The sequence below is a fragment of the Typha latifolia genome, chromosome 12 (genome assembly GCF_019914945.1).
Source record: "Typha latifolia isolate L0001 chromosome 12, TyphaL0001v2, whole genome shotgun sequence".
Classification (NCBI taxonomy): Eukaryota; Viridiplantae; Streptophyta; class Magnoliopsida; order Poales; family Typhaceae; genus Typha; species Typha latifolia.
Window position 1 is genome coordinate 5,405,621 of NC_133097.1, and position 13,725 is coordinate 5,419,345.

The following is a 13,725-nucleotide window of genomic DNA, read 5'->3' on the forward strand; positions in this document are numbered from 1 at the left end:
ATAAATCCTTCTGAGAGTCAAATATTAACTTAATGTACTGGAAGATGAACAAATAACCAGAAAATAGTTTAGTTTTTGACATAAGTAGCCCTTCCAAGTACTTATTTTGTATGATAACGGTTGATCCAATCAACAACTTTTAATTAGCAACTTATATAGAAATTTTAAATTCTTTAAAAAATTATCAAATCTGAAGAAAAAATTTCCATTTGAAAATCGCTGAATCAGAAAACAAACTTATATTTCTGATATTTTCATATAATGATTTATATTGGAAAGCTGATAATCCAATCAACCACTTATATTTGAAAACCGCTGACTAGTTAACGATTTCTAAACATACTTAGTCTCGTATTTAAAATTTGAAATTAATTAAAACGTGTAAAAAAAAGTAGGCACAAGACTTAAAATAGTCAAAAACTCAAAAGACTTGATCGTGGCTATAGAAGGAATAACTGAGAATTCAAGTAGTATTTGACAAAATCACTTGAAACATCCAATAGTTGTAATTACCATTACCACCTTATATTCATGATCAACAAAGATACATCCACTTTGACTGTTCAGTGAATGTAGTATCTCACTCAATATGTGAAGGTATAAGTTCTCATTCTGAGCAACTTTCATTCAAAGTTTCAAACTATGATCCTGATCAGAAAATGGAACATAATACGCACTAGAATACTCAGCAACTCGTTGAGATTTTGACTGTTTCAAACCCAATATGTAATGTCTTAAGGATGCATTATTCATTTATCGGTCCCACAGATATATTTATTCTTGATTCTTAACTGCGATGCCAAGGTATATGCAACCTAAGAATCAGCAGAACGGACACAAATCCTTCGCTGAATAGGGGTTCTGCAAGAAGGACAATCTCTCATACCCTGCTTTTCATGAAGCTCATTGCATTTTGTGCAAACAACTTGGTGTGCACAAGGAAGGAAAACGACCGCCATCTCCTCAGTCAAGCACATAACACATTCTCTTTCTCGCTGTATATCATCCAATCCCAATTCCTGAGAATCCATAGCCTTGACAAGAAATTGGGAGTTCCCATTCTTCCTTCCATCTGAGAGCTGGGAAGCATAGCTTCTATCTGTACTCCATCGTAGTGCCGCAATCTTTGAAGAATCCATTGATGACCTCAATTGTGAAATCTTCTGTTCAAGCCCTCGAATATCTAGTTTGTACCTTTGAGAATCATTTTCTGCTTTTAACATCAATATATTTTCCTGTGATTTTACCGAAGTTTCAATTTGTTCACGCTCTTTCCTTTCTGAATTGGCCAGAGTTATTGCTTCATTCTTCAAGTTTTCTTCTTGTCTCCACCTAGACTGCAAGATGCAAAGGGCATAATCAGAAGTAAAAGCCACCAATTTAGTGAAATAGAAGATCCTAAATGAAAAACACAAGACCTGTAAAGGTTCAAAATGAGACAAAAAAAAGGCAATAGAGCAGAAACGAAACCTTCAAATACAGGGAAAAGGAAATGTAAAAGCAGTGTCTTATCTTGTTTATATATATTTGGACCGGTACCCTAGTTTTTTCATACTGCAACTTAACATTTTCTTTCCAATTTCAAACCATTTTTTCTCATTCCAGATCAACAGAGCATTAACTTTTAAACAGATCAATATAATTCCCTCCTATATACATATGTGCTTAGGCAGGTATCTACTTATGCACATGGCTTTTGAGAGGATGTCCTATCAAGGATCCACAAGCAAAGCAGATCATCAAACTTGGCATATCCATATGATAAATAAAATGGAGTGTAATATAAAGGAGTTTACACCTTACTTCATTCAGGGAATAGAAGTTGAAAAATCAAGTTACATATATGAGGTAAGCTAAAAGGTGTGAGTGTGACATGACTAGAGGAAAAAAATAACATATGACAGTACTGAGTTTTAGCATCATCTAGCTTGTAAATGAAAAATGATTCTAATCATCCAAATACTAATATCACATTTATTGTCAAGTCTCTGGTTTTGTAATAAAGGAGTATCTAAGCTTGATACAGTACATATGATGTACTTCATACATGTATTATGTATGCTGGCATGCATGTGCCCATGTTCATTGTCATGTTCCAAATATTTACTACATTTTTTTTTGTCATGATCTTATCATACTCTGTCATACCAAAAACATCATCTTTCTTGAGATTATTTGATGCCTGACTGACACACAGACTCTAACATAACATTTATTAGTCAAGATTGTGGTTTTCCAACCTTCATCTTAAAGCAGGAGGTTCAAAGCTCTATATGCCACGTATTATGTACTTCATACATTTGCCATATATGCAGGCTTGCATGTGTCCTTCATTGCCATGTTCTAAATATTTACTTCACATTTTTGGAAAAATCAAGTCACCTAGTTAGTTCCACACATTTACAAGATTTCTTTCTTCTACACAATCACTTTCATAGTTTCTTTATTGTAAGTCATTGTAATATTGGCTTGGTTTTACTTTCAAGTCCACATTTTATTTGGTCTCTTACCAGTACACCTAAATTTAAACCTTTTGACTTACTTCCTCTTTTGTTAACTGAGTCATCTTTTTTGGTTTTCTGAATATTCAATATTGGAGCTTAGGTTTTTAATCACTTCTACTCAAAATGGCCAATCTAATAGGGCATTGTAGAAAGGAAAGAAGAAAGCTCCTAAGCTCTGATAGTCAAATTGAACCCCAAATTTTCATTCCTGGGCTCTCTAATATGGATAACTAGGTATAATGTGCTAAAATGATGTAGGTCTAATTTGCTAGAAAGAAACCTAACAGCTCAATACAAAAGACAAACATCACTAGGCTAGGCAACTGCAGATATGATAAAAAGGGACCAAATAAAGACACAGAAAAATACATCTAAATGTCTTACTAGGAGCAACTAAAAAACTAGTTACTGTAACATAAAGGTTTCAAAACAAAATATAATGATGTTCTGGTGTAGTGATGTTGCAAGCTCACATTCTCGACATGTAAAACTTCAAAAAAATATTTCTGACCATGTTAGGTCCATCAACTGGTTATTACTCTAGGGCTGATTGTAAATATAGTTATGGTGCTGCTGATTGATTCAACTTGTCTTGACAAACCTCATTAGTAACAAAAAAATTACTATTATATAAATATAGACTATCATAGTTGCACTGAGCCTTGCATCTCGTTGTGTGTGGAAAATCAATATGCTCCTTAAGACAGTTTTGTACTTGTGCAACAGGTACGTCTCCATCCACCACATAAGAGTAGTGTAGTCTTTTAGCTTCAATCAAACACTACAGGCTGAATCTCTAATGTGCTCATGTTGAGATCAACCTAAGAGCACTGCCAAACAAACTTCACAAAACTATTAAGAGCTAGTAAGCTACATAAATGAACTAGTTTGAATTCAACCTGTTTAGTCACCCTAAAAATCCTTATCTATGAAAATTAAAAATCCAAGCCCTCCTCCCAATACTGTTGTCACCTCTTTTCCTCTTTCTTCTTCTTCATTTGAGTCATTAGATTCGAGCCACTAGAGCATCACCGGAGCAAGCGAAGACCACCCAACTCACCCGTGAGTCAACTAGTACCCTTCACAGGTATACTCTAATCTTTATGCCTAAACCCAATTTGGGTTTGGGTGAGCTCGATGGTTAGGCCAAGGGAGGGCCCAACCCAAGGTGTTGTGGGTGCGCTATGGTTGGGTTTGGACCTTAAAAGTTTTATTAATTAATTACATTTAGTTCTTTTATTTGTTTGGAATTTGAGAATTAAATATTTAAGGCTTCGTGTATCTTAAGCTCTCATTGGGGCCACATGGTTGATCATGATTCTGAATTCAATTCTAGACATAAAGATTTGTAGTCTATACAGCTCTAAATAGGAGTACTCTCGAGCTACTATAGGCTCCACAAAGAGATGTGTAAGCTAATTGATCATATACCTTATGCCACACAAAAGTATAAAACCATGAACAATCTTACATGAAGGGCAGTCCATGCGGGGGGTATATGTATACACAAAACAATAAAATTTTGATTCAAAAAATGCATGATAAAGGACTAGATAAAAACAACCTTTATTTTTAAACTAAATGCAACAGATTAAAAGACAGTTATCTTATTTTTGTGTATATCAAATATTAAAACCTAGTAAATCAAATATAATGCAGTTAATAAAATTTTCTGCAGAAGGAAAAGAAAAAGATAGGATACAATTGTTTCAATCTGTCTCATGAAAGATAAGAAAAACATTATAAAGAAAAACCTAGAAAATGCTTTAACAGAAGATCACGATTGATATGTATATATGGATGTCATTATTTTATACTTATAGATGCATAAATTTCTCTATTCTACATGTTTTATATATGTTATTCTGTATGTTCTAGAAATCTTTACCGATATGGGTATATATATATATATATATATATAAATATTGCAGCTCTACTGGATAGAAATTCAGCATGTGATCATGAGAATACGAAACCCATTTGATCTACTTAATAAATGGATACAACCTTTGAGAACAATAATCATCTCAATGGGATATAGGATTAGACTATCCGAGGATAATCTAGATTCTATTAGTCTATATGCAATCAAATATGTACTATATGTCGGAGCATCTATATAATAGTGTTGACTAGAGAGAAGACACCTAGCTTCAAATCTCAGGATGGAAGTCTTGAAATCAAAATCACCAGTATTAGATGTATTCTAAAGGCTTAGAATACCCAAAAGTAGGCTAACACAGAAGATTGTACAACTCTAGAACCTTCTTGCATGTGCAAAATGTCATCCCAAATAAATACTCTTACTATAATAATGTGATATATTGTTTTCTCAATAGTTGAGAAACAGGTCTCAACCACAAGGCTGTCAACACAAAGTCACAAATATGTTTTATTCTTTTGCTTAAGAACCATCCTTAATTTAAAGCCAGTTTATCATTCAGGGACAACGGTATTTACTATTTAGCACACTACGTTCTGACGATATTGTGATTCAAGTCCTACCTTTTCACTCTCTAAATCCAGCACTTTGTTCTTTTGTTAATACTCAAGATACTTCCTAAGTTTATAGCAACCTAACAGAAATGCATCATTCTAATAATATTATGTTACATTAAAAATAAAATTTTAAAAATAAAATTTAAATGACTGGATAGTGGATACCATTCCTTTAAACATATATAAAACACCACACTACTTTATACTTCAAATCAAGAAACAGAAGGCTGTTGCCTTCTGTTTCTTGATTTGAAGTATAAAACACCTTGAGTTCCTTCTTCATGGTATCACGCCCTAGCCTAAACCTATGCTTCACAAACCATAGATGAGCACAGTATAGCTGCATCTACACCTTGGAAAGAGGGTGAAGGGTCAGAACTAAAAAAAGCTGGCCCCCAACATGGGAAAGACATAATGTGCTATTTGGGTATACTGTACCTGGTATAGTACAGTAAGGTAAATCCTGCAATGTGAACAAAAAAAGCAGGGGCCTCAATTTGGAAAGAATGAAATGATTCAAATTATAATAGATTAATAATCTTACAATGCAGATAGTTAGATGCAACGATCACAATAGTTTCCATCCATATTAACTAAAGATTTCAGATTGCACAAATGGTGAAGAGTAGTGCCAGGAAAATGGATCGGACAAGTTTCAAGTGAAACAAGGAGATGGTAATAAATACTGTAACTCTACATATCCAGAGCATCTTTTCTTTAGCTTAATAGTTAATAATCTACAAATTTAGGCATGTTATGTTTTAAGTATATCGTCAACTATCATGACTCCAGTAGCTTATTTCATCATCAAATATGTCAGAATTAGCCAAACATTATACCTTTTCTGCATGAGAAGTATATCAAGACGAACCAAATACAGATCAAGGACTAAGTAACTTAACTGCCATCAACTATAGCATCTAATACACATGACTAACAAAATAGATTGAAAAAAAAAAAAGATTTTGGAGAGGTTAAAAAAAGGAGTTACCTGTAAATGTTCTTGTTGCTCTTTAGCTTGTTCGAGTTTCCGCTGTTGCTGAGATAGGTTATGCTTTTCAGTCACAAGCTCCTCCTGCAACAAGGCCCTCTGTGTTTCCCATGACTGAAATTTCTTAAGAGTCTTTGCTTCCTTCCATGAAAGTTCCTGACAATTAGCTGCTGATTCTGCTGCCTGCAACTTTGCAGCTTCCATTTCAAGCCTAAGTTGAGCATTTTCGACTTCAAGCCGTCGAGCAGCAGCATTAGCTCTTTCAACTTGGCCACTAGCCTTTGCTATTGCTGTTTCCATCTCTGTAAGCTTCTTCCTGGTACTTTCTTCTAAATTCTGCCTCTCTTCCTGAAGACGCCTCACTTCTTCCTTTTCTTGCCTGAGGGATTGGAGCTCATCCTTGTCTTTTGCCAACCTACGGGCAGCCTGCATCACCTTCAGCTGAGCCCAGTCTATCCAATCCTGTATTTGAGCCTGCAATTCTCTCTTATATGGGACTAGATTTAAGACTAACTCATCTTTCTTGTCTTTCGGAACCCAGTCCTTGCAAATCTTATCATATGTGACATTATCTGGAGCCTCAACACTACTATCCTGTTTGGCACTAGGACAGCTGCTTGTAGATGGTAGTGATAATGAGAGTTCAGTGTTTGCCATTGGCATCAGAGATGGACTAATTGATTTTGTGTTGAATGATGAATTGGAAGAAAGTCCAGCAGGAAAAGCAGGATTAAGTGTCACATCTGCTTGTGATGTACTCAACCCCATTACTTTGTCTACCTTTAGTGAGCTCTTTAGATTTAAACCTTTAGAATCTGAAGTACACTTATACTTTCTATCTGACATCATTTTACCCGAACCACTGTGCTTGCATGCTCTTGAAGCTGCTTTAGATCCCAATGCTCGGTAACTCTTTTCAAGATGGATTTTCTCTTGAAGAATTGATTCCTTCTTAGAACTTCTTAGATGTACCATTCTGCTAACTGGCTTCTCTTCTAGTAGAGTTTTAGAGACAGAGGGAGAAGAAGACTTCTCCACTTGATCAGGTGAAGTAATTGGATTTTCTGTCAGCTTAAGATTTGAAATCTTGCTTTGCACATCGCTTGAGACTGAAAACTTCCCGTATGGTAAGCTTGGGACCCCAAGCACTTTAGGCACTTCAGGTTGCATATCCCTTTGAAAAGGCAAACTGGCTCTCAGCCTCTCTGGTCTACTAACAACAGATTCAGGAATAGCTGGAGAAGTCCCAGTATTAAAAGTAGAATCCAATTGCAATTGGTTTGTAATGGGACTGCTTGATGTATCATCATTTCCTATACCATTCAAAGGATTGCCGTCAATCGCACAGGCATGGGAGACATTCATGTCACATATTAGCAAGCACCACATTGCATCACCTGTGCTAAAGAATGGTTGGACCTCTCTAACTACATTCACCATGTCTGCCAGAACATCCCTCTCCAACTTCTGCAAGTCTTCAGAAAAGTTATCCATTGGAGAAGGATCTATCTCCTGCCCGCTCCTCAGCAATGCCAATGCATTATCCACAATGCTGGACACAGCATCCTTACAGCCGCAATGAAGCCCTGAACTCAATATGGCCTTCATCGCTACCTCCTCAGTGTACCCATAAGAGGAGATTATCTTGATTGAATTCTTAAAAATTGTGTCCAAATTACCCAGCAAGATCTCCTCAAGCTGGGTTTCTGTAAGGTCACTCCAATCTGCATCTTGGAAGTCCTCCAATTCTATACCATCTTTGGGACCACACATAAGCGTCTTACACATATCGCAGACGCTCGCAAGGTGTTCGAGATTGAAATTCTCCGGAGCTTTCTCCGTTTGGAACAATTCAAAGTTGGGGCATTCTGACTGAAATGGCCGAGCAAGAGGACTCGCATCGGCGACAGGTGGATCAGCTCTAAATTTCCTCTTATTCCTGCTCCCGCTTTCTTGATTACACAAAGAAGGAAGAGAACTGCTGCTACCTCTAGCAACCATGGCGGCCATTCTTGCTATATGTTTCTCTCTCGATAACTCTATATATTGGCAATCAAATCCAAATACATTAACGAAGCAACTAAGAAATCAATAAACTCGGCTAGGAAACTGACCTTAAGGTTGCGAAGATTTAGGGCTTTCAGGAGTCAATTTCCTGCATCAAGAAATCAATTTGATCAAAAATAAGCAAAGCCAGGATCATAAAAGCATCGAAATTGCGCATCAGATCATCAGATAGTACAATCGAATCGATCGACCAAATACATATCGAAGGAGCAATCCGACGATCGACGTGAAGAAGGATCAAATAAGAATTGGGAGATGGATCGGAACCCACCCAATCTAGAGATGGAGATTGGACGATCGGTGGACGCGTCGAACGAAAAGAATCGGGAGAGAGAGAGAGAGAGAGAGAGAGAGAGAGAGAAAGAGAGGAAGAGGTTGAGGAGGCGATGAGAGGAGCGACCGAAGAAAGATCACCTCTTCCTTTTATAATTTCTTTTTCTTTTTCTTTTTCTTTTTTTTTTCTTTTTTCTCTCTTTTTTTTTCTTAGTTTCTTTTGTCCTTTCCTCTCCGGGTATCTCTTATTTTGGTTGATACCTATAGAGTCTGTGACAAAACTAATGTGACATAACACCACTATGTATATAGAGTATCTTACAATATACTTATTTCTAATAATGTTGTGATGCAATGAGCTAGGGTTGCAATGTACTTAGACCATGATGTTGTGGCCCAATGAGTCTGAATCAATGGATCTACAATTTTTGTGGAGCTTTGGATTTGGATTGGATTGGATCTTAATATGAATTTAATCTCATAATTCGAATAATCTTATCTATCAATTTAATGGCCTAACTATTTAGGATTCTTATCTATAACATCTGAATCCATCACGAAACTCTCACGTAAGGGCTCATAAGGCCGGACAGAATTAGGATATTATGTTTTTTTTTATTAAATACATTTTACTCTATGACCAAAATCACTTTACCATCTAACTTCAAAAAGTCTCAAATTAATTTTCGATACTTACGAGTAAAATGAAACGGTTAGCTTTTTCATTCAAATTGCGAAGCACACCTAAAGAATTTTAAAAATTAAATTGCGGGATGAATTCCCTCCATTTTTAATTTTTTATGGACAAAAAAGTTATTTCCCTCTTATATAAGCATTTCTTTCTCTTCAAATACTACCCACACATTTCATTCTTTTACTTTCTAGATTGTGCTAACTATATACTAAGTTTTATTAAACCTAGTTTTTATAAAGTTTGATAGTTATCATCGAGGAAGAAGACAAATATGAGGTTAAAAAAATTAGATAAAAAATTCGTCTATTTTGCCTAATAAAATGACATGAGCATTGGGCGCACTCCATTAATTTTGACAAAAAAATAGACGATTTTAATTTAGTCGTAATTACAAATACTAGTGTAAGACTTTTTAAAATACAGGAGAGTATAATAGTTTTGGGCATAAGTATAAGGGATAAAATATTCTAACTCTTTTTTTTATCAAAGAATCCGTAAACATATTATTTAACAATTAGAAAAAGGGTAAAGAACTACTCTTGCCCCCAAAGAAGAAACGAGTCATTAAAAGATCCATCTTGGCAAGTAAAGATTGAGATCAAAAAAGTCTTTGAGTCCCTCTAGAAGAGTCAAGGACTCACCAACAAGAGCATTTTCAAAGAGAGAGAGAGAGAGAGAGATAAGAAAACTCTTGCCCGAATAGATGTTGCTAGAGTCTTGTTTGATTTGATGCTAAGTCCTAAACTTGATTAGTTGATCTTATTTTTTAATCTTAATTTTTTGGAGAGTGAACTTAGTAAGATATATAAAAAAATTAAAAAAAATTAATTACTAAATCAGGTAAGGAGTCCCTGAACCAGTTTAGGGGGATCCTTAAACTCGAAGCAAACAAGGGATATTATGGTGGTACTATCTTCAAATTCTAATTCTACTATAATATATAACTGTCAAATGATAAATAAATGTCTACTATCTCTCGATCTCATGAAGGAAAATGCTCCTTAATGACTTTTTATTTAATATTATTTTAATAAAATTTACTCTTTAATATATAGTTTAAATTATTTACACATTTAGATTTTCAAATAAATTAGAGACTCCAAAGTGGCAAGCCAGCTAGGATGGGGAAGATGGTGTTTATAAAGACGTTGAAACTTTCAGCCTCTTTAGTAGTTCAACCTCTTAGACTAAACCACAGAAAATCCAACTAGAGATATTGAAACTTCCAGTGCCTTTATATAACCGCTATGGTCTTTGCGACCTAACCCCACCCAACCCTACTGCGGTTAACCATCTTCCCTATTCTATTTCTCTCTCATTGCTCTTTCTCTCGCTTCCCACTCTCTCCACTCTCTCTTTTTGTTAGCCACGTGTAGCAAATCTCGTTCCAAAATCAAGCTCTTTGTCACTCGAAAATTATACCTCTACAAACATTTGGTTAAAAAGCCCTAAAGAAGAAGCTCTTCAGAAGCTCTTCTCCTCTCTCCTTCCTATAAGGTACATTATTAAGATCTCTCCATATCTCTCTCTCCTTTCTCTACCTACTCTTTTTACCTCCTCTTTTTATTTTCATCTCTTTATCATTTTAGAATAAATTAAGAAAATTTGTGATAGATATTGATTACATGAATAGAGAGTAGGTTATGCTCATTTTTTTATTATTTAGATAAAGTGTAATAAATTTTGGTATATTATGATTACATGAGTAAATTAGGTTTTTCTTATAGTAGATTTGGTTTACTTTTCTTTTGCAGTTTGTCAATTTTTCTGTGATTTTTATAAGAGTTTTTTAGCACTTAGATTTGATTGTTACAATCCAAATTTTGCACTTAAATAGTTACAAGTTTCCAATTTAGATTTAACACTTAAATTTAGCATCGTGATTTTGTATTTATCTAGATCTATACCGATTGTACATTCCAATTTCTAATATAAATCTGTGCTAATTTTACATTTCAATTTCTAATCTAGATCTATGCTTATCAAAATTTAATTTGAATTTCCTGTATATTGTATTTATAATTTTGAATATTTTAGGCTTTAAAATAATAACAAAGTAGCAATTTTGTTGTTACTAGAGTGTTGTTCTTAACATTATTTTTTATGGTGGTTTGCAAGAGTTGAAATATGAAAAAGGCAAGACAAAATTAAGATGATAATTATATCTATCAATAATTATATGAAAAGTTATACGTTACCAAACTAAGGAAAAGTATGATTTAGAGATTAAGTATAAGATATCTATTAATTAAAGAAACTTTTTTACCATGCTTATAGACAATGATGAAGCTTCAAGAAAATGTATCAAATACCTAGAATTTTTGTATTTAAAGTTTCTTCAAAATTCTATCTGTGGCGAAACGAAAAATTAATCTGAAAAGAATAAGGAAGACTAATTTAGCTAAGTTATATTTATCTCTAATGTAAACCCTTAAGATAAATTTTAATACGAGTCAAGTTAGGGTTAGCCTCTATATATATAGTTAAGTGCAGCTCTAATTTAATGAATCAATGAATTAAGAAATGATTATTGACTTAAGCCATTGTCACCCCATCTCCTCCCTCTCATTTTAGCTTAAGGATACAACTCCTCCCTCTTCCTTCTTTACCAATCAACGCCACCTCTTCCATTGGAATGGTCTCATCCATCCCGTAATCTTCCTCGTTGAGCACACTACCTTTGTCCCTAAGGGTCGGGTTGGCCTCCTCTCCTTCATCTTTTTTTTTTCTCTCGGTTATCCTCTAATTTGCAATACTGCACGTACTATGACCTTCAACTACTATTTGATCGATATCTTAAGATCTAATCAGTCAAATCCTAAGGTCTTGGATTTGCTGGAAAGCTCTCTTAAGAGCGATAACATAAATTTTACATAATTGCCTTTAAAAGTTTCTTTTTCAAATATGTCTAGAAACTATTATGAATCAAATCAAGCTGATTCGTACCAATTGGTATTAGAGCTAGAGTACCACTTAGGTGGTTTGTATCACCAATAAAAGCACTCCACCTAATAAATCATCACGCATTACGTTTCAACAAATGTTAGTATGTTGTAATATCAATATGCAGTTGAACCTACTCAGTCTTTCGATGTTAAGGGTGTGGATGATGATTATCAACAACCGAGTTTAAGTGAGATAAGTATGATTGAAATTATCATATTAGTATAATAAACTAAAGAAAATTACTATATTATAAATGAAGCAATAGTAAACAATGACTTTCTTGACTACTTAGATGTGTCCTACGAGGATAATATTGACACTCTCCTTGAGGCTGAAGACGACGATGATGATGATGATGGTATGAGCTAGAGAACTTTGCCAATGTAATACTCCAATAGAAGAATATTTGTTTAAATAAGAACTAAGTTTCAAATATGGTCATAAATGCTATCTCTATCATGTAGTACATCTAAAGTTCAATAATTTATTATGTAAACTATCTAGCTCTCAATTATGATTGTTAACTATTCTGAATATGTCAGAATTTCAAAGTAAAACAATATCATCAGCTCCTCAGCCAAAAAAGATTGTTTATTTGAATAATCATCCACAGTTGTGTACAAAGTAACTAACAAACAAGTATTTGACAGCCTTATAGAGAGAGTAAAAAAATATGCAAAACAAGCTTCTAGGTAAAGGAATTTATTCATCTCAAACCCTATAATCCACACCACAAGCATAAATAATTTCTTTACTACACGCATAATCATCACATAACAACCATCATATAATCTAACCAAATTTCTACCATGAACTAAACCAATTTATCATAATAACTAAATCTCATGATCTACCACAGGATCATAACCAAAAAAAAATTATATCAAAAGTAATAATTGCCATCTCAAATTCCACAATCTAATTTCATAAAAAGAAAAAAAACAGATTGATTAGTAATTCTAAAAAAGATAGAAGGGAAAAAAGTAAGAGCGATCTTGATAATATACCTTTTTGGGTGAAATTCACTGGAAATTAAAGCTCGCGCTAGTGGGGAAGGAAGAGCTTGTGGGAGTAGGGAAGAAAGAAACTGATCGGAAGAGCTAGTAAGAGTGGGGAAGAAAGAAATTTACTAAGTTTAGCTTTCTTTCTCTAGGTTAGGATTACGAAAAGGAGCGAGGAAGAAAGAAAGAGCATAGAGAATCTAATAGTGCGAGTAGGTTTATATCATTTAAACACATTGAAATGTTCGATGTCTCTAAATCTTAGCTGGCTGCCAACTCACTACTGTCACCCCAGGCTAGCTGGCTGCCAACTCACTACTGTCACCGTAGGCAAGCTGGCTGCCAACTCACTACTATCACCCCAGGCTAGATGGCTGCCAACTCACCACTATCACCCAGGCTAGCTGGCATGCCACTTGGATACTTTCTATTTTACGTAGAGAGAAAAATAAATTTAAATGTGTAAATATTTTAAAGCAATTTTTAAATTAATATTTTTTTATTAAGGCCTCATTCTAGATTCTATTATTTCTTTCTTTCCATAATTACCACCAAACTTTCTCTAAATCTTAGCTGGCTGCCAACTCACCACCATCACCTTAGTCTGGCTAGCATGCCACCTGGATACTCTCTATTTTATGTAAAAAAAAATAGGAACTTAAATGTGTAACTATTTTAAACTGATTATTAAAATATTAATTTTTCATTAAGGCCTCATTCTAGATTCTATTATTTCTTTCTTTCCATTAT

The 13,725-nt window shown here is 34.4% G+C and overlaps 1 protein-coding gene across 3 annotated transcripts; it reads right to left on the minus strand.

The window, feature by feature from the left end:
* Positions 1-487: 487 nt before the first annotated feature.
* LOC140798786 (putative E3 ubiquitin-protein ligase RF298) lies at positions 488-8,470 on the minus strand. 3 transcript variants are annotated; one of them, XM_073152830.1, is made up of 4 exons: positions 8,333-8,470; positions 8,109-8,149; positions 5,995-8,033; positions 488-1,337 (listed from the first exon to the last, which is right to left on the minus strand). In XM_073152830.1, exons 3-4 carry the CDS (start codon positions 8,002-8,004, stop codon positions 816-818), a joined length of 2,532 nt encoding a protein of 843 aa, XP_073008931.1. In that variant the 5' UTR covers positions 8,005-8,033; positions 8,109-8,149; positions 8,333-8,470; the 3' UTR covers positions 488-815. The 3 variants fall into 3 exon arrangements, with proteins under 3 accessions (XP_073008931.1, XP_073008933.1, XP_073008932.1); XM_073152832.1 differs by having other exon boundaries at positions 8,237-8,427; XM_073152831.1 differs by having other exon boundaries at positions 5,995-8,149.
* Positions 8,471-13,725: the final 5,255 nt, after the last annotated feature.